This window comes from Triturus cristatus, chromosome 11, assembly GCF_964204655.1.
Source record: "Triturus cristatus chromosome 11, aTriCri1.1, whole genome shotgun sequence".
Taxonomy (NCBI): domain Eukaryota; kingdom Metazoa; phylum Chordata; class Amphibia; order Caudata; family Salamandridae; genus Triturus; species Triturus cristatus.
Genome location: NC_140594.1, coordinates 733,672,203 through 733,694,683, shown reverse-complemented (window position 1 = coordinate 733,694,683; position 22,481 = coordinate 733,672,203). Strand labels below are relative to the sequence as shown.

The window sequence follows — 22,481 nt, the reverse complement described above, 5'->3', positions numbered from 1 at the left end:
ATGTCCATTGCTGTAGGCTCCCCAAACCTGGAGAGGAACAAAAGGAGGTGAGAATTTCTCTCCAATGCAAACAAGTCCACTAGGGGGACCCCCATTCTCCATCTCCTACATATCTTTCAAAAGATATCGGAGCTCAGAACAAAGTCCTAAGAAGGAGGAAATATTCTGCTTAGAGAGTCCACCTGAGTAGTCAATGAGTCCTTGATATAAATGGAACTGAAATCTAGGAGGATCAGTTCTGCCCACTAGAGTAGCTGCTGAGCAAGAAGATTGAGGGAAGGGAAGCCGGTACAGAATTGTCAGTTCAGATATGACATGGCAATCATGTTGTATGTGTGAACCGTCACCGTCCTCCACTGTAAAAGCTGGTAAAAATGCTGGATCACCCCTCCAAATGGCCATCAGTCCCCTTCAATTGGAGAATATGTGCCGTTCCTCTTCATTGCAGAGACCCTGAACAGATTATGCCCCTAAAACAGCTCCCAAGTCCCCACACCATGACACTGATATTGGTAGTGAGAATGATTGGGTTGGGATTAGTTCCCCTGTTTACAGAGGAGTCCATCATCCACCTGTCAAACAAATGGACAATCATCTGGTCATAGTTCTACTCGAAAGGGATCCAATGTTGCAAAATGTGAGTCACCAACTGCCCCAAATAGAATCTGGACAAAGAAATGATATCCAGCGTCTCGGTCTGAAAAATGAAAAAATGGAAAATAAATTATTCCATGATTCCTTATAAGCAGGACAGCCAAGCTTGAGGAAGAGTGGCAACACGAAGAAAACATTTACTAGAAATTACCGTATGAACCGGTAAGCAAGCCATTCCCTCATTGGAGCCTTGTCCTTGCACAAAAACTTCTGTAAAAGACTCAAATGCTTGGTCTTCCAACACTCTGGCAAAAATACTGCTTCCTGTATTGTTTGGAATCTGGCTCCAATGTATTCCAGACCAGTCATAAATTGAGATGTGACTTCTGCCAATTGACGAGGAACCCTAATCCATGTAAGGTCTCTATTTTCTGGTCTGTATCCACCATCGACTGAGCCTGAGATAGGGAATGAGTAAAAAAGTCATCAACTAAGGGTGAATATCACATCCCAAAAATGCAGAAGTCCCAATACAGGAGCGAGAATTTTGTTGAATACCCAGGATAAGAACTTGAGCACAAAGGGTAGCACCCAGAATTGCCAATGCTTGTCAGCTGTCACAAATCTAAGGAACTATTAATGGACAAGGACAGTGGGCACATGCAGATAAGCATTCTGTACGTCTATCTTCATTAGGAAATTCCCCTTGGAAATGATAGGTCTGACTCAGTGAAGAGTGTTCATCTTGAAAGGAACATCTGGGTTGTACCGGTTGAGGAATGTTAAATCTATTTTCAATCAATCAATCGAAGCTTTATTTCGATACAAATTTGTATCATAAAAGCATCAACATACATACATAAAAGATACAGTTTATCGTATGGGAAAAGAGTACTTAAAAATGAATAAATACATTTTATATATGATATAATATTTACAATCAGATACAAAAGAATTAAATTTCAATATTAATCCCAGTGCTTATGATTGAAAAAGACAGTCTAAAAAGAGTAAAATGTAAAAAAGCTAAAAAGTTGTGTCAGAGCGGAGAGACTAGAGCCTAATTATCCACGACCACCAAAGGAATTTGGCCACACCACAAACCAACACAGCACTGGTGTCTGATTGTAGAATTCTAAGGGCTACACGATAGTTCAATGTGCCCAGCTGTCTACAGACAGGACTTAACCACTTGTCTCTTGGGTTTTTGTAAGCTGGGCACTCGAACATAAGGTGTGCAGTACTTTCGACCATTATTTGCCCAAGGAATTTTGAACAGAAAGACTCTAGAGTAGCACCTCAACCTCGTTCCCAAGGAACAGGAACAGGAATTATCGTTGCCTTCATCTCTAAGATGGCTATGCTGTCTTGAGGAGAATACTGTTGGACTTTGTTCCCTGGCCATGATGTCCGAACTAAATGGGGTTCTGAAAAATCTTGAGAGACCTTTAGAAAGTAATCGCTGAAAACAACCTAAATCAATGAAACAGAAGGGGCCTACTTCTTAAAGGTGCCTAGGGCTACTTGGCATAGTCAGAAATTAGGTCTGGAAGACTGCCTACCCCTGACTGGTTAGAGGAGGCACCAGATAGTCCTTTTGGCTGAAAATAAGTTTTGTTATGGGAGGAGTCTAATCTCCATCTTTGGGAAAGCTCGCTTTTCCTCATGCTGCCATCTGAAGAACTTTGCAAATAGCAAAAAGGTTGTGCATGCTTTTGACTTTTAAAGGACTTGTGAAAAAACCTCTTCTAACTAATCAGGAAAGAGTTTAGCTCCTGCAAACGGCATTCTTACAAGGCAGTCCTTCAGCCTTCCAGTTTCTCAGAAGAAGTAGTCTTCTAGCAGGAATAGATCTAGTTAGAACCCATTGTTGAAGCCTTGAAATTGTCGCACATGATGTCCAAAATAAATCGTGATGATAAATTGTGAAAAATCCTCCCCTTCTTGTATTCATGAAATGAAATGAAAATAGATTATATGTAAAGTACTCTACTACCAATAGATGTCTAGGCGCTAATCTTGAAGAAAGCAAAACAGATGGAGAGAGAGCTCACTTAAGGTATTTCTGATTAAACAGCCAGGTTTTTAAGGCTTTTCTAAAAGCCAAATGGTCAGGTTCCCTTTAATATCAAGTGGCAAGGAGTTCCACAGCTTGAATGTGTAAGTCACAACCCCCCTTCACTTCGACCTTTTAAATTTGGAATCACTAGATTGAGGTTTAAGTCAGAGCAGAGGGGTCAAGATGGAATGTAACGCTGAGTCAAATACTCGGGCTAGAGTTCTGCAAGTCTTTAAAGGTGATTCATAAGGGTTTAAAGTCTATGAGTTTCTTTACAGGGTGCCAGTGGAGCTTACTCAGGGTCCGAGAACCAGACTTGTGTCTTGGAATTTCTAGCAGCAGATGGGCTGCTGCATTCTGTAAAATCTGTAGTTTAAAAAAAAACCTTTTCTGTAGGTTTGTAAAAAGAGCATTATAGTAATCCAATTTGGATGTGATCAGAAAAGAGACCACCATTTTGTGTAAATCCCACAGTATAAAAGGAAGAACCTTCCTCAGGATCTTAAGTAGAAAGGAGGTGGAGGTGATGGTGTTGATGTGGCCCTCGAACGATAGCTTACTATCAAATTTCACTACTAGATTTTTCACCTTCGCGACCGGGGTGGGAACAGTTTCCAAATCTTGGGGCCACCAACTAGGGACCAGAAGGAGGTGTTTCTACCAAATAGTAGTACCTCAGTTTTTGTGGAGTTAAATTTCAGGCAATGGTCCCCCCTCCATTTCCCGATTTGAGTCATGCAAATTTGAAATCTAGCCACAGTGTACTCCGGGCTGCTGGTCACTGACACCACAATCTGGGTATTGTTGGCTTGAGATACCAGGGAGAACCCAAACGATTTAATCACATTGCCAATGAAGCAACAAATAGGCTAATAAGAGTCGGGCTTAGCGAAGAGCCTTGCAGCACTCCACATGGTAATGAAAAAGAGTGGTATGTAAAATCTTCCAAGGCCATGAATTGCTTGCGGTCAGTAAGAAAATACTTCAGAAGGGAGAGAGCTCTTGCTCTAGTTTACACGGAGAGAAGATGGTCAATAAGTAGATTCTGGTTGGCCATATCGAATGTCGCCGAGAAGTCTAATAAAATCAGAGCGGCATTTCTGTGAGCATCGAGTGTCTGCCTAATTTCTTCTAATTGTTATTAAGGCCAGTTCCATGCTATGTTGACTTCTAAAGCCAAACTGGTAAGGATCAAGAAGATGATTATCATTTATGAATAGGTTGTCCAGTTTTAGGTTTAAACCCATAATAACTGATAAAACCCAACTGAAAGAGAAATAGCCCTCACCAGGGAAAACATATAAACACTGAAAAAACACCTGCACAACCACAAACTAAAGACCATTCAAAGAATGGAAAAAGAGAGTGAAAGAGTTGTTTGTTTTCTTCCTGAAGGGGCCAATACAATGTAACTTATACAAGCTAGCAGTAAGAAAGTCTGGGCTTGAGTTTTGTTGTTTAGGGATGCCACTAAAATATTGTTTCTTCTTCCTTTTGTTTTTTCAGTTTTGTGGTCTTCTGTCAGGGTTTAGAATCATGTTTTAGGTCTTTTTTAATTATTTTATAAACTGCAGAGAATCAGGAAACATCAAAATCATATTTGATATTTTGGCTGCCTTTGATTCTTTCACTGATAGGTAAAATGGCTGCTTTCATAAGAATCTTTCCCAATATGTGTCATACATTTATCCACAGAGAATGGGTAAAAACCCTTAATACATCAGCCCCCAGTTTCTAGTGAGTCAGTATTGATAGTCGGCGAATTGCAAACACCTCAGGATTTAAACATTCAATGCACGGTATAGTGACAAGTTTATGTGAAAAGAGCGCTATCACCAAGCATCTGGGATAGTGGTTAAAACATGACACCAGACTTTTGGAAAACACGGAGCGCAGTGTCACTTGGAATGTTCTGCAAAATAGGTTCTTTCCAAGTTCAACAAAGATCGGAATGATATTGTTTGTATTTGCAGTGATTCAGCTACGTATATGAAAATGTTGTATGATGACCTGTCAAAATTAATTCCTGAGCTGAAGTGCTTGCCTGTAAGAGATCCTTGACACTTGTTGGATGGTATGCTGAAAGCATCTTTACAATCTTCAGAGTTATTTAGGAATGCTATTGACTTTTTAGTCCATTCTGGTGCACTGTTTTCTTATGCACAGGAATTAAAACGTAAATATTTATATTTTCGTGCTTTGTGTGGCATCAAAGATAGAGTCATCCCAACTGTGTCCCTTAGCTGATGGTTCTCAGTCCAAGGGGCTATGAATGCTATATTATCCATGTGGCAACCGTTTTCTGAATTTTTGCTGGGTGATGATGCCAATGGCAAGAAATGTGAGGATCTTTGGTCACATATTGATAGTGATTTTAAAAAAAGTACACTCTACTGCATTCTTAGATTTTTACAGGAAAACATAGCTGCTGTAGTGGACATAACAAAAAAACTAGAGTCTGAAAACACCCTTGTCTGGAAAGTGTTCAGCATAATTAGTGTAGATGTGAAATATCTCCTTGAGAGTAGGTTGGGTGACACCTTTAGTGACTTTGGCACTGCAACATGTTCCATGTTAGAGTGCCTGCCACTTGGTAAGCAAAGCAATGGTGAAGAGCAATTTAGGAACTTTTATTTTACAATGTATGAGAAATGGCTTGCAATTATGCATAGAAATGTCCCTTCACTACCAATGGCATTTGAAGTCAATGAAACCTCATTGTGGCACTCTGTCCTAGATCCCTTCCGTACAGGGGAATTTCCTCCTTAGTTTCAAAAGTGCTGCTTCATTTTTGACCGCTTCAATAACTCTGAGGGCATAAGCACCCAGATCAGCGCAACTGTTGCAGAACCTGCCCTGAGAATCGCAATCTTCAAGTGAACCAGTATTGGCATGGAAAGTTATGTCAGTGGCCGGAGTTAACAAATTGTGTCCTGGCTGTTTTCGCGTTGCCCATCTCAAGTGCCAATGAAGAGAGGGCCTTTTCACAGAAGTTTACATGGGAAGGAAAGAGCAAGTGCATATGACCAAAGACTCACAGAAGAAATATTGTATGGTGTACTACAATAAGTTTAATTTGCAAAAATCTATTTGGACCTCATATACACTATACTTACACCTTCTATATACCATGTGCTATCAGTGCAGAAAGCAAGCAATAATAAAAGCAAAATGTTCCATAACCACCAGAAAAACACTGTTTCTGTAGTTTTTAATGGCGCACAAATGTGTACCCACTGATACCCACTGTTTTTTAAAGATATTGAAATCACTTGAAAACAATGAAAAAAACACCATAATTTACCCAAAAATAGAAACTGAAAACAGGAAAGCCTATTTATGAAGGATGTCAATTGTATATTAATTTTCGCAGGCAAAGGTAGCCGCAAAATCGTCTGATAGTTGTTGGGATCGCCACCATCCAAGTTGGCTTTCTTAAGGACAAGAAGGATGGATGCTCTTTTGCATTCTTTGGTTAAGTACCCTGTACTAAACATCTTCTTGTGGGACTAAATGCATGACTTTGGAAGAGCAGAGATCCATCGGGGACCCAGATTTTATTTTGCCTAGTAGTTTCTGAGTTTGATTTGCCGTTAATGGACTAAAAGTGGTTAGCATGGCAATGTTATCCGACAAACAAGGCCCATCCACAGGTTTTCGAACAGAGACAGTTGGAAGTTTACATAGAGCTAAGGATTGAAAATCATTCTCCAAGGATTGTGAGGCATAAACTGAGTATATTCCAGCTCATAAAACCAGACTCAAACCTGTATGAGATCATTTGAGAGCTCCCTCCACCCTCTTAACTACCGAATCAACAACACAAAATCCTTGGGCAGAAGGGAGGGTTTTCCTACCAAATTTGCCAATAACGGGTCTATGATCAAGGATTGCGGCAACTCCATTTCACCATTAGCCAATGGGTGGCAACGACCCATAATCTAGGAACAGGCACTCTGTCCGGATCCTTCCAATCCCTTTCTAGGACATTTAGGATGGCAAAAATAACTGGCAGTCTAGAAAGGAAAGCTTTTGAAACTATTGTAAACACTCAGAACTAGTGCAGGATTACTTCTCCTCTGTAGGCAGTTGCAAGTTGGATAAAGGAAAGGAGAGAATTGGTTTATGGTCCACTGTTTGAATGTATTTCCCTGTCGGAGCATATGGATCCCCTACAAAACCAACTTCCTCATCAACATACTCGGGGAAGCTCACAAAGAGCCGAACGATGGGTCCACTTACCCTAAACAAAACGCAGTGTGCCCTAGCACCCGAGAAAACGAAGGTGCTACGGCAAACCTTCAGCAGCCTAGTCTGGGTGACGACAAGGAACAGGAAAGAACAGGAAGTACAAAGGGAGGTTGGAGTAAATTGTGGGTAGCTCCTCTAACTTTTTAGTAGAGATAGAACGCTTTGTAAGGATGAGGAACAGTTGGTGTATGGAAACATACACTCATATAGTAAGTAATGGGGTGAGGGAGAAAAACATGAGTTAATGCTAGAACTGTTATATGCAAGTGCTGGAGACGGATGGGCCATGGCCTTGAATGAAAATTATATAGCCATCTAAGAAGCTAAAGCATTGTAAATGTTAAGAAAAGGCTATTGCAACAATATTTCCCAATGACAGTTGTTTGTAAAGTGCAATGGGAATATGTTATTGTTTTGTGTTTACAGATGTTGACGTCTTCCTTCCTGAGCCTGCTGGGCATCCTGGGAGCAGTTTACTGTTGTTTAATATCTGTCTTTGCCATAGCAGAGGGTCCTCTTATTTGCAACGAAGGGAATAAGGATGTGTCTAGCTGTGATTTTTCGTTAAGAAACTTAAGGTAAGCACCAAGAGATGTTTTTTATGTGCCTCGAACAAGATGTTGTGATGCATAAAGTGGTCCCTTATTTTGCTACAATGATTTTTGGTGACCCCCAATATAATGTGCACAGTGTGATTAATTTTTTTAGATATAAAACGTCAATACATACCTATGCTCCCCTTAGAATAGGTGCTTTGAGGCTACATTGGAGTCGGTGCCACAGCCACTTAGGTGTATTTCAGTTGAGTGCACCGAGCCAATGTAAACACAGGTAGCCTCAGAAACCACGAGAGCCGCAGCATCCTCCCACCTCTATTGAAATAGTGAGTGTTTGAGTGTATTTTTTCTGGTTTTGCCAGTTTTCAATATGTTTCATTCTGAGGTACTGGACCAACTTCTTAACTTCACTACCAAATTCTTAAATGGGTCCGTTTTCAAAACATGAATTATTGAGATAGATCCAGCATGCTACTAGGACCTCAGAGGTAGGTAACCATCTGTGTTTTTTGTTTGTTAAGACCGGGGTTATCTAAGGCACAGACCATTGAAACTGTTTCACTAGTATAGTTAAAGGGGATCTCCTTAATTGGCTTTTAATAAAGGGCACTTCATATCTCGTAAAATATTTCTATTAGTCAACATTCTCATCTTTGTAAACTCAATATGTAATTTTTCAGTATTTTTATGTTTGCCCATTAGGGGTCCCACCAGCCGCATGTATAAAAATATTCATGCACACATATAGGTACATAAAGGGGCTTTGAGTCACTTATTTTCATTCATTGGTATATAAAGTTGACATCCCAATTTTGTTTCCACCCACCGAAGCGTAAACCCTGAGATAAAGGGGCAGCCAACTTCAACAGCTGTTACTCTTGCAATGAGTGGCTAAATTGTTTTCAGTCAAAATAGAATAACCACGCACAACCTAGTTTGAAGAATCTATGAAGATATATTAATATTGTAGCGAGCTCCTGGGGTGTCATGCTCTGATTGTGGAGTGCAAAACATAGAATCCAAATAGCATACCCTGGATAGGTGTAGCGGTCTAGTTTATCCAAAGTGCACCCCCTTCCAGGAAACACTACCACACATTGTATCACTCTCTGGCCAGGCGTGAAAGCACATGAGAAGCAATGACATAATGAAAGAAAGAGGGAAAGAAAGAGAGAAAGGATGAATAAAAAAGAAAGAGGGAGAGAAAGAGAAAGACAAAGGGAAGGAAAAGAAAGAACAAGAAAAACAGAGAAAGAGAGTAGGAAAGAAGGAAAGAAAGAAATACGGAAATAGACAAGGAGAAAGAGGGAAGAAGGAAAGAAAACAAAGCAAGAAAAAAGGAATGAAAGCTAGAAAAAAAATTAAGGCAAGAACGAATGAAGGCAAAAAAGAATAAAAGCAAGTAAGAGGGAAAAAAGAAAAGAAGGAAAGAGGAAAAGAATGAAGGCATGAGCGAGAGAAAGCAAGAATAAAGGAAACAAGGAATGAAAGGAAAAAAGAAAGTAATGAAAGTAATGAAAGAAAAATGGAAACCAAGAAATAAGAAAAAAGGAATGAAAGAAAGAAGGAATGAAAGAAAGGAAGAAAAAGCAAAACAAGATAGAAGGGAAGAAGGAATGATAAAATAAAAGGAAAAGAAAGTAGTTATGAAACAATGAAATAAAAAATTAAAGCATGAAAGAAGGAAATGAAAAAGAATAAAAAAAAGAAATGAAAGTAAAAATGGAAAATACATGACAAACTGAAATAAAAATAGAAAGCAAGAAAGAAGGGAATGGAAGGAAGGAAAGAAAGGAAAAAGAAAGAAAGAAAGAGAGAGAGAGAGAAAAAAAAAGTAAAAAGAAAGGCAGAAGGAATTAAGAATGAAAAAAATGAAAGAATGAATGAAAGAATGAAACAAAGGAAAGAAAGAATAAATGAAACAAAGAACAGAATGAAGGACAAAAGCAAGAAAGAAGGAACGAAACAAAAAAAGGAAGAAGGAAAGAAGGAAAGAAACAAGATAGGAAAGAAGGAATAACAAAGTACTACAAGTACTGCAAATTAAACACGATAACGGTTGATGTTCTTCCTGGTCAAAGTTTATGAAAGAAAGAGTGGTGAAATTGAGTCCAGGTAAATGTATTCTAAAGAATTGTCCGGTATGGCTTCAAGAACAGTTTCAACTGGACAACATCTGTTATGCTGTGAAATTCAGCTTAGAAAGTCCTTTGTGTATCTGAGAAAGTCAGATACATAAAGGACTTTCCGAAAATGAATTTACAAGAGAATTGGCAGGAGAGAGGGACTGATAAAGCATGGAATGTGGCCTGTGTTGGTATAAAGAGTCCTGCTATCACATCTGACTCTAAACCTCAAAACATAAAGGCAATAACAAAGTAATAAATTAAAAATGGTATATCATGCTGCTAACACTCGTGTCTCGTGCAGGCATCTTAAAAATTATGTAAGCCGTTGCAAAGTAACATGCTGAATAAGCCATTATAGGAGTCGCACAGGGGCGTCTTTTGGAAAGAACATTGGGCCAGATGTGCAAAACCTTGTTCTGGTTGCAAACAGGCGAATTTGTAAAAATTAGCCCATTTACTGCCTCAAAAACGTATTTCGGGATGTACAAATGCCAAATTGCGATTTGTTACCAAATCGCAATTAGGGTTTGCGAATCAGCATTTGAAAGGCCCGTGTTTAGGGTGTCCGTTCCAGTAACTGATTCACTTTGGTATGTACAAATGTTTTACTCTGTCAGTCTGCATGAAATTAGATCAAAATAACATCTCATAAAACCACGAAATGAGAACACAATAATACATCTTTTACAACCATAAGAAGTTGGCTCTTTAGTAGACCTGTAGACAGTTGGTCATCCTGTCATACAGATTGATTATGTCCTAATCGTGTGATGGGCCAGAAGTAGACTAAAGGCTTCTGGGTTTCTTTAGATTTCTTTCACTATAGCTAGATGTCTGTCCTCGTGGTTGTCTAGAGGCCTCAGTCAACATTATGCAGCATGAATTGTCATTCTTTAGTCTACAGTACAATGGTATTATAAATGCAGTTAATTTGTACGATGGGGTGTGTCGGTGGTTTTGGCATCTCTGCTACCTGCCTGTTCACTCCGGCACAACTTTAATACTTGCAGCATTGTTCTATGAACACCTAAAACATCAACCCACTCTCTGTTATTGCAGCCTCTCTTTCACCCCACTTCATGCCCATGTGTCAGAATGTACTTCAGTTTCAGCCATACTTCAGATCCTCTTTTCCATATTTCCAGACCATGGCGACTCTTTTATCAGCAAGTATCAACCCTAACCTCTTTATACTTGTCTTTCTTTTCTATGACCTGGGAAGAAGTCCTAGGAAACACCTCAGATTTGATGATTACCTCTTTTCCTGTTACTCCCTCTATAGTGGCGGGTATTATTATCCACTAGTCAATGATGGACGAGCAAGTACTTATCATTTGGTAAATTTCGCCTCTGCATGCCCACATATGGGGAACAAGGTTGTTGAGGTTGGGAACATTCTGTGTATTTTCTACGGAGTCAGTCCTAAAATTGCAGGAGTTTAAATCCAGCCTTTCTAGAAACATTTTGGTGTGTGCCCAAGAAGGAGTGAACTCTCCCCTCTCAGTGATCCCTAGCAGCCGTATCCCACGCGTTCTCATCTGGGTCTCCTGCCGGACCCTTCCTGTTGATTACCAGCGGAATCGCCCCTTCTCACCCCGGTTTATAACCATTGCAACCCTACCTCGGATCCCTACTCACAGTCACCCGTTGTCTCCCCCCCCAGCCATCGGTTGTCCCCACTAAACGTTTCCCTGCAGCCTCCATATAGCCCTGGTGATCATTTACCCCCTCCCTCTAATTTGCTTGCATTCCTCCACTGCTAACTTTCGATACTCTATTGAAATGCCCTGTCCATGTTTGGCCCCTCCTGCTGACATTCATTTTCCCATTTAGGAACCATCATGAATCCACACACACTCCTTTGCAGCCTAGGGCTGCACTGACCAGCCCAAACACTCCTAGTTTATCAAAAAACTAGAGCTGTGCAGAGACAGGTTCCTGTTTTTGGTACAAGTGGTCACTGGACAGAGTGCCAGCTCCTTGTCTCATCCGATCTTCCCACATCTGAAAGGCTATGTAGCCAATTAACTTCCTTTACCCAATGTGTTGTCATGGCTGCGTGAGAGTAATCTGTGAAACATACAGCTTGCATTATTCGCCTTGTTGACATTGCTCCCTTGGACTACAGAGGCACGGTTTTACTGCAGTGCGACTGGTGCAGCTGCACCTGGCACTGGGCTTGGGGCGCTGTGTTTAAAAATAACTTATGGGTTTAAAAGTACCTACTGCACAGTTCCTTGTGTGTCCAGCAGTGTTCAGGCAGCATGTCAAGTGTCAAGATATCTCTTGTGCTTAAGTTCCTACTGGCGAGCGATCTAGTTTTGTCTAGAAGCAGTCTTGACTCACATTAAGTAGCGCAGAGGGTTAATATGCCTGCTGCGACTCCTACAGATCTCAGAATTGTATTTTATTGTGTATAGCTTAGTGGGTTACTGCTTTTGAGAAAGAGATACTTTTGCTACTTGTAGTCCATAAGTTACAATTTAAATATAGCCCAGTGACCTATGAAATGTCATCAATGAGCTGCATGCCAACTGCATGGTACAGGGGTGCACGTTATGTTTTTTCCCCAGCCCCTCATTCTCCTAATGTTGCTAAAAGGGGTTTGTTTGGGTAGGAATGAAAACATTCTCATTAGTTAGCCAACAACTGTGGTACGTTATAAATCCAGAGTTCATGCTTCAGTGACATGTGATTCCTACACCTTGCAATCCTCATCGTTTTATGTGATGCTTCATATAGACTGATTTGCACACATAACATTCATTGTCTATATAATATGTGTGATATAAAGTGCTCTGAGACTACAGTGGTATGAGTAGCACTTTAAAACAAATGAAATGCATGTGAGAGGGGATATGGAGAAGTGTGGCTCAATGATTAGAGTGGCAGACACTGATGCAGAGGTCTAGCCCGGGACCAGTGTTCAATTCCCTGCCTCGGCGGGTCTTGGGCTCAAAAATTCCACGGACCTGATAATTCTCGCCACGGTGCCTATTCCAATCATGGAGTCCCACTCTGCAACTCTGGGCAATAGCTTGCTTAATCTCCACAACGGCCCCCACAACGCTAAGGATGCCTGGCCTCCACCTTGGGGGTGCCCAGGAGTGGACGCCTCACAGGGAAAGCCAGGATGGGTTCCAGAGCGGTATTCGTACAAGCGCCTTGAGACCCTTGCGGGTGAGTAGTGCGCTATACAAGTATCAAATTTACATTTTATGAGGGGCACTGTTGGATGGTGGTGGTGAGGGAGACTAAGACTACACATAAGACAGAACATCTTGCATCCATCCACCAGAGCCCAAATATGTAATATGGTCCCGTTTTACAAGGCTGATCAAAGCGCTTGCCCCAAACATTTCATACTCAAACAACAAAACGCCTGACAACTCATACATATCAAACATTGCTCAGATTGGCTGTACAGGCGGCCTTCACCGGACCACTTAAATATGCTGGACATTATCATATAAAAAACGCTTCTCACACACACCTAACACAATATAGATATATTATCAACAAGAGTCACATTCTTTTATATTACACACATCACATCATCATCATTACCATATGAAGTTTATTTCAGATCAGTGCACAACCCATAAAAACACAAAATCAGTTCATACACATGATCATTCGTGAAAATGATATTCAAAAAGACAAAAAAATTTGCTCATTAATAAAGAACATTTTTTAGGGTCTCGTATTTGTAGATGCACCAAAATAGTAATTCCCTCATTACAAGTGGCGGAAGTCCACCCGGAGCAAAAACTAGGGGTGAAATTCGACGAATGGTCAGGTCCATTAAACTCCAGACCCGGAAGTACCAGACCTCTTTTTCATGCAGCAGGGGGTGCGAGCAGCAGAAGTAGGTGGAGAGGTAACAAATCTCTCTCTAGACCTGCTAAAGTCTGTCCTGGTGTGTTTTCAGAGACAGTGACGTTGAGAACCCCCCCCCCACACACACTTTCTCATCTTAAGGGTGAAGGGGTGTTGATACATAGTTATTTATGAATCTGTCCGGTCTGAGAAAAGTGCTTAAAAAACCAAAGTAAGGGAAAACAATACAGAGGTCAGGGATGCAAAGTTAAACACAGCAAAGAAATGATAACAAGGTTAGAGATACAAGTTAGTCACAGCAAAGACATGAAGAGAAAAAGAGAGAGAAACAGATGAGGGCTGGAAGGAAGAATGAAAGGAAGGACATGCAAATGAGGAAGAAGCTGTGACAAGAAAGAAGGGTCTAAAAGAAGGAAGGTGGATGCAAGGGTTAAAGGACTAATGGGTGTAAGAATAAAACAACATTTGCATGGGTGGGTGAAAGAAAGTGGCTGGAATGATAAAAGGCTGGAGGAATGGGTGGATGGACATCTGAAAAAGGTGAAAGGATGGATTGCAGGATTGTTAAAAAGAGAGTAAATTGGTGGATAGATGAATTATGAGTAGATGGATGGATGGGGGGCTACACTAATGAAAGGGTGGATGGAAGGAATGGTGAAAGGATGGCTAGATGGAAGCATAAAAAGATGTATAGATTGATGGATGGATGCATGAAAGGCTTAAAGGAGGGGAGATAGATGGGTGGAAGGCGGTCTGAAGCGACCTCATCAAGAGTGGGCAGGGCTTACTTGATTTTTTCACCTGAAGGCGTTCGTGGTATGGCTCAAAGTGGGGGCATTATAATCTTATGGCTACTCCCTTGTTCACAAAAAATCCAAGAGGGAGAGAGAAGCAGAGATTCATTCGGCTTCCCAGGTTTGTGTGTTGATAATCAAAGTGAATGAATCACGTAAGTTGTTTTTCTAGAGTCTCAAAGAAAATTGAGATAGAGACCCTCAACCGCACTAGCACAATGATTGTATATCTTGATTCTCTGCTGGTGTGGTTAGGTGGATTTCGTCATCATTGGGTCTTAGCACCTGAGTGTCCAGTTCTCCAGGTGCTCCGTTATCCTCCCCCAGGAGGGAGACTGTCTGGTTCACGACAGTTGTGAATGAGGAAGTGAAATAGAATTAAATTATCTACTCTCTTGTGTGTTGTGTGTTAAGTGTTACAGGGGAAGGATAAGATTAAAAACTACGAAGGTAGGTGCTTATATGGGTAATTTATTAGTCAATTGCACCTGGTGAAAGGTTGGTCGACTCCCTTGCTCAGACAGCATTGTAGATATCAATCACACAAGCAGGTGCGGTGCCACCAGGGCCGCGAGTTCTCAGTGGTCCACAGCACACAATTATGGATGTGTTTTGTTACTTCAACGAGGCCATAGTGAGTGTATCCCATGCTTCCATTAGGTCACAATTAGAGATAATGTGTAACCCTCAGAACATGAGTAAGTATGCTAAAGAGAAACAATAGTTCTGTCGGGAAGATCAACTGATTTGCACCATGTATTTGATACATTAAAGGAAAATATGTCTTAGTCATTTACCCAAGTAACACACCAAGAAAAAACAACTAATTTATGCAACAAAAAAAAACGAATTTCTTTACTTTGTATTTGTATATATGCAAATCAACGAAAAGGCTGTCTGTGACATAAAACACAGACAGCGAATTAACCAATGGCTAAGTGGTACAATTGGTGACTTGTAGTGATATGTGACAAAGTGCTGTACAAGGGTGACATAAATAACATATATATAACACACCAACAATATTTAGCATTAAGTCCAGAACTTATTGCATAAATCCCAACGGTACATATAGTTTTTTGTTCAAGTTAGGTCACAAGGCACCGTTACTACTCCATGCTTTAAAGACCTCAAAGTATATGCCCCAACAGTAACACTGTTTCAGGCATTCATTTTGACATCAAATGAACCATATCAATTCCTGGATGTGGGAACAGTTAGAAACTGTTTTGTTTAAAAAACACAGGATTTCTGTGGTCTGAAATAAGAATTTACAAAGCCTAGTAGGTATACGTTTTGTGAGACCAATACCTCCAGTAACTTGAAACAAGAATATTCAGTAATTCCTTAATTTGAAAAAATTACCAATTGTGTTTTTATGATCTGTGATGAGTCACTCCACTGAGCTAACATTGTAATTTCATTCTCAGTTCCTTTCACATGCTAAATTTCGACCTGAACTGGTTCATGAATGGAACTTGTTTGTCCGCATTGGAACCACCAGCCAGTAACGGGACAAGGCTTGCAAACATACAAATCCCCGGGTTCGACATTCCCTCCTTCGACATACCCCGCATCGATATCAATGAAGAGCTTCAGAAGATCCTCCATCTCACGGTATACGTTGGTCTTTCGGTGGTTGGCATTGTTGAGATCTTAGTTAGCATCAGTCAAGTGTTTGCTGGACTTTTGGGATTTCTCTGCGGAACCTCCAAGAAAAAACGAAACCATTCTGTGTAATTGAGAGAGAAAAAATACTCAAAAACTATTAAAGTGCACTTGGAGCTGGAATCCACTATAGATGTAAAATAGAGACATAATTGTGATAACGTAATATGTAAAATACAGTGCATCTATGTTGATTTGATTCATCTTCCATTCAGGAAAAAGTATTGTGAAATAAATATAGCGTATGTAACTACTACCTGTATATTATTTACAATCCTTAAATGTCATTATGGGGTTCTACTGACATGGTGGTTCAAATGCTCAATGAACGCCAGTATGCCATTCTAGGTCCATGTTGTTTATTTTGCATCTCTTTGTATGCTTTTATATTATGTGGAAACATGTTTAGGCATCCAGTTGATTGAAACTTTATAATTCATGGAAAAAACATCATTTACTTTCAAAGTGAGATGTTATTTGATAACAATATCTAAACATATAATATTGTGGACTCCATGATGGTTTAGAATGTAGATACTTAATAAGTGTATTTCCACTCACTTGCTTTCTCCACGTTTCTTGCCTCTTTTCGCAGCCCAAGCCCCTGATAACCTATATCCCCGTGCATATTCTCTTGTTCTCCCTGTACACAGCACTCTTCTGGATACCCTGACAATGCCATCATTCACATGTATTACAAGGTCCTTCAACACAGGACTAGGACCGTTTATGACCAGAAGTCACGTTAGTAGATTTCCCTTTAAAAAGGTGTTAGATGCATGGAATCATCTTCCAACAGACGTTGTGGACACAGAGAAAATATGAATAAAACAAGAGAAAGATCTTAGAGTGACAAAGTGTAAGGGCAAAATCAAAGGTGGAGACTAAGTAGAATCTAGTTTGTGGCTTCCAGAAGGTAAGTTGGTGTAATATAAGGGTCTGGTTGTCTGAAATTCCATAAATTATTAAGATCCAGGAGTTCTGGAGGTGTTCACTTTTACCCAGGGTTGAGATATTCACGTGGTGAGGTGATTACAGCTTAGTACTTACTCATAGTGCCTTGGATTGAGGTTCAAGATGTGAATGATTACTGAGCCACAATCCACATTTTGCTTCTTTTACTGGCATTTTAGCCAAATACATTTCAGCAGGTTTTGCCTGGCTAAATATGTAAAAAATCAGCAAGGGTTAAATCATTATCACATCATTTGTCCTTTTGTAATCTCCTGTTTTTGCAGTGGTCAAAATTTAGAACCTTGCAAAGGGAACAATAAATAGACAGAATGCTGAACAATGCAAACATTCACCCCCAGTCAAAAGGATCTGGGTTTAATCCATTTTTCTTTTGCTCACTATGCCACCCCAGTTTAGAATCAGCCATATGCAAATCAGTCTTGACCCTGTGCCACATGGGAAGATTCCAGCCCGAATTGCCAAGCCAGGTCCTCCCTGGACCGGAAACAAGCATCCTGGGACTGGTTTCGGGGCATCACCCCTCATCAGCCAGGCCAGATTGAATCCAGTGGCGCAGGGAGCATGGGACCCACGTCTGGGCATACCCTTCCCACTTAAGGCGACAAATCCAAAAGGAACAATTGATGGACGGAATGCTGAACAATGCAAACATTCACACCAGTCACAAGGATCTGGATTTAATTCATCGTTCTTTAGCTCACCACACCACTCCAGTTTGGACCCAGCCATATGCAAACAAGTCTTGACCCTGTGCCACATGGGAACAGTCCAGCCCGAACCGCCAAGCCAGGTCTGCCCTGGACCGGAAACAAGCATCCCGGAACCCATTTTGGGGCATCACCCCATATCAGCCAGGCCAGCTTGAATCCATGGCACAGTGAGCACGGGGCCCTTATTACTAGAGTACTAAAATCAACTAATAAATCATGTAATATAAAAAAATCAGTAACAAATAAAATTGGTTTAATGCTGTTTACCTGTATTTTTTTTGTAGTGGAGAGCAAGGTCTCACATGTTAGTTTCAATGGGATGTTTTTTATGCTTATTTACCCTTCCCACTTGATGGATCCGCACGAAACTTGCCATGCCAAACCCAAATCGGATGAGATTGTGTTTTTGAAAAGTTTGTAGAGATTCAACATATAAGTCAAAAATAACCTAAAAAAAGTATTTATTATGGAAACCTCGACCTGACCATTGCCTTTTCACAAGGCAAAGGGTGTTTTTCTGAAATTCTACATTCATAAGTTCAGACTTTGCTACTCTTTTTCTCCAGACAAACAGTATAGATTGCATTATCATAATTAATCTAAAAATGAATGCACAACATTTAAACAGATGTAATAGTCCAGCACAGAAAAAAAATAGAATGACAAAGTCATTAGTTGTGCATATCTGCATGCAATGAAATGGAAACATATTTCCAATGTTAAAAAAATATGATTTTGTAGACCAGGGAATGGCTGTATTACTTGGGTTGGACAAGTGGCAGCTCAATTTTGCATTGACGTTTTTCAACTTGGGCTGTTTTACATACAGATCAAGGAATTGCTATTAACAAAAAAGTGGGAATTAGTTATATAAATACATACACAAAAACACACACAGGAAAGTGCAGCTAGGACATTTTCCCCAGGGTCTTGCACCTAGGGGCCTCTTAAGGACTGCTGTTAATTTGCAGACAAGGGCTGCAGAGGGTGAGTTAAAAAGGCAAGAAGTTGTTCGCAGCACAGTTTAATTCGGAAATGTAAGTTATAGGACTCTATGCCAAACAAACATTTCGCTTAGAGGCCAGTATCGGGGTATAACAGGGTCCCCGTAAGTATATTGTGTCAAAGGCCCAAAAAAACGTTTCTGTTGACATAGAAATAGCACTAACATCTTTAAAATGAAATGGAGCAAAATGGCAAATCCATACAATATGAAAATATAGTGCCTGATGGCATCCCGGTGCAAGTTTCCACTAAGCAAGACAGTTTATATAATAAGTTGTTTTAAAGTTCATGATGAAAATGTTTTAAAATTATAAATATTTAAAGCTGACATGATGACCTATCAGCTTCAGATATAACGTCACTTTTTCATAAGATCTATCTAACCTCTGAAAAAACCATCGGATGAATGTATCTGTTATTAGTCGTATAAATATCAAATGAGTTTTATCTTAATGCTATCTTAAAAAGATGATGATAAAATGTTTTAACATTATAAATGTTTAAAGCTGATGCTATGGAAGTTATGATAATTTTTTTAAACTATGTATGTGTTTGTTGACCTCAGCTGAGGTCTATATCAAATTTAAAATAAAACTTGAAACTAATAAGTCCTCTTGATATTTGGTGCAAATGTCAGCACACATTTCCACTTGTGCAATTGATGCACTCTGGCCCCAAACAGACCTCACGATCATGAGAAAAAGGGCGTCGTTTATTTCGAAAATGTTACAGTATGTCTGAATGTGTAAGGCTCCTTTTGAGTCCCTTGTCTCTGTTTCACTTCTTTTGAAATATTCGCCGCCCCATTTGCTTGTGCCTCCTTTTCAGTAGTCTCTAAATGCCCAACTTCTCTGTGGGTGACAAACTCTTGGAGTTTATCAGTCTTCTATTTTGCAGAGGGAATTCTTCAGAGAACTGAGAGGCGCTGAATGTCTGAGTCCTCACGGGGGCAGCAGAGAACCAAACATGTGTTTCACCCATTCCACCAGAAAGGCGATTTACAACAATCACTTTCAGTTCAGTTCAAATTCTTTATTTCGATGGTTAACAAATCATCATAAAAAGTACATGTTAAAAACACAACAACACATATAATCATACAATTCATTAAAAAATGACCATCAACTGAACTGTTACACTTTATCACAATACGAAAAGTAAGCTAATCTCTAGTGTTCCTTAGTCTTACGGCAGCTTTCAAGAAGCTTATTACTGAGCATAGAGTATACATATCATTTGCTCTTTGAAGGAACAACAAAGCTACCTTCGCATGTCGGAATTTCCCACATTTTAAAATATTAATTAAAAACATGCGTCTAGGGAGACAATAAAATGGGCACAACAATACAAAATGAAGGGTGTCCTGCGGAGACAAATTGTCGCAGCCGCAGGCCCCCTTCTGCTCAATAGTCGCAGAAAAACCCGATGGATAAGATAAAATATTATGCAACAAATTGAGCCTAAAACGACACATTAAAAATCTCTCTTGTTGGTTATGCAGCAGAAATAGATAGGGTTCCATACCCACTGTCTCTTTAGCTAAACAGTGGGCTACCACTGAGCGTTTTGATATGAGAGCTTTAGTTTCCCTATGGGATTCCATTTTGTCCAGCAACAATCTTTTAATTTGCATTTTACTATTTCTTGTAATTAAAGTAGGGGTACTAAAAAGTGCGTGTTGGCCTACAGATTCTAAGGTTGCTTTAACATATTTCAGCCATGGGATTGACATTCCTTTGTCCCTTTGTAAACAATCATTAATAATTTCCTTGCTTAGTTCAGCATCCGGGTTAGCCCATATGCTGAGCCACGCCAAAACTGGCTTAGTTTTAACCAAATCGGCAATATATGGGATACCGAGTTCAGAGTGTGCAATTTCTGCTGGTATCGCGTGTGGGATCTTCAGAATTCTACGGATGAATTTATTTTCTTCCAATTGCAGCTGTTTAACATCCCTGAAGCCCCAGACCTCTGCTCCATATGCCGCTTTGGCTATACTAATTGAATTGTATAAGGTCATTACTTGCTCAGGGGACCAGTAGCCTAATCTTTGTGCAAAATTCATGATTGCACCACATGACGAAGCTAATTTAGTGCAGCGTTCCTCCAACAACTTATCAAACTGAATTTTGCAGTCAAACAGTAGACCTAAGTACGGGAAGGTGGTTACTATTTCCATAGCATGGGTCCCAATGTTAAATGTCGGTTTTTTGATCGGCTTTTTGCCTGCGATCAGCGCAAAGGATTTAGTCAGATTGACTGACAGATCTAATTTTTTCATAAAATCTACAAATCCATTGATCAGTATTTGGAGACTACGCGGTGTCCGGGCAAGGAGAACCGCGTCGTCCGCATAAAGGAGGACTGGTATTTGGCGCTTTCCTACCCTGGGACAATCGGCTGCCTTAGCTATGAGGGTTGACTCCAGGTCATTTATGTATAATGAGAATAGGAAGGGGGCAAGAATGCACCCCTGCCTTACGCCACTGGAACATTGGAAAGAGTCAGTTTGCCCCCCCTCCATACTATATCGGACCCTCGCTGTAGTGTTCCAGTGTAACTCTCTCAAGATGTTTATCAGTCCTTGGTCAATCCCCAGGGAGGTCATCATTTCCCAAAGCTTACTTCTATTTACGTTATCAAAAGCAGCTGCTAGGTCCATGAATCCCATGTAAATGGTCCCATTACTTGCAATAGTGTATTTAGCGACCAGGAGATATAAGTTTAGGCATTGATCACTGGTCGATTTTCCTGCTCTAAAGCCATACTGAGTGTCAACGATTGTGTGCTGCTCTTCAGTCCAGGCCATTAAGCGATTTAGGACCACCCGCCCCAGTATTTTAGCCGAAACATCAATTAATGATATAGGTCTATAGCACTGGGGATTGTCCTTATTTCCTTTTTTAAAAATAGGAACTATTAAGGCAGTGGACCATGACCTCGGGAGGCCTGTTTTGATAGCTGCATTTAGCACTCTCATTAAAATTGGTGCCCACAAGTCAACATTGCTTCTGTACAAATCTGGGGGAGTGCCATCAGGTCCAGGAGCTTTATTTGGTGTCAAACCGTTAATTGCTTGCACAATCTCGGTGAGTGTAAAGTCCTGAGCCTTATTCCTATTACCAACCCATTCCCCTTCTTGTTTGCAAGCCTCGGTATGATTATAAAGCTTCTCAAAGTGAGCTACCCAATGCTGTGGAAGGATATTTGTACTAAGGACCGGTGTATTGCAATCATAGAGAGAGGGCCTATTTATAATCCTCCAGAATTCGGTGAAATCCCTGTTTTCACCAGCCTCTCTTAGGTCAGCCCATAATTCCACTTTTAAGGTGGTTTTTCTTTCTTTAATCTTAGTTCTGTAGATTTTCCTATTTTTTGCCACCTCCACTGAGTTTCTCGGGATTGTCTTAAGACTTGACTTAAGATTTCTTAGTGCTCGCGCACATTCTACATCAAACCATCTTGGGTGGGTCACTAGTTTTCTAGGGCATTTTGCCACTAATAGTTGCCCAGCACATTTAGTTAGCTCCTTAAAGGCGGCAATTAAATCGACTCCCTCAATTTGCAGATCTAAACACTCCTCAAACCACTTTCTCCCCTTTTGTACTAATGCAATATAAAAATCAGGGGCATTGATTTTTGTCCATTTTAGACGCCTTCCTTGATCGGTGGGTTTTAAAATGGTATCCAGCTGCTTATTTATTTCGGGAAGATCCTTATATGGTATTTCTATAACCAAAGGGTTATGATCGCTAAAGGCACTCCATTTAGCGTTTACCTTCCTGATCCGATGTTTAGCAAAGGTGGATATAAAGATGTAGTCTATAATAGACGAACATCCCCTTCCTTTAAAAGTTGGTATCAGAGTGCCCCCTGGTTCAGGAGTTACCAAATCAATA

General features: G+C 40.3%; 1 protein-coding gene across 1 annotated transcript in view; it reads left to right on the top strand.

Moving 5' to 3' along the window:
* Positions 1-19,187, top strand: part of TM4SF20 (transmembrane 4 L six family member 20) — a 54,089-nt gene extending 34,902 nt beyond the window's left edge. The window contains exons 3-4 of the mRNA XM_085634386.1: positions 7,331-7,482; positions 15,655-19,187. Coding sequence (XP_085490512.1) covers positions 7,331-7,482; positions 15,655-15,964 — 462 coding nt within the window. The 3' untranslated portion in view covers positions 15,965-19,187. The remainder of the gene's footprint in view (positions 1-7,330; positions 7,483-15,654) is intronic.
* The last annotated feature ends 3,294 nt before the right edge of the window (positions 19,188-22,481 follow it).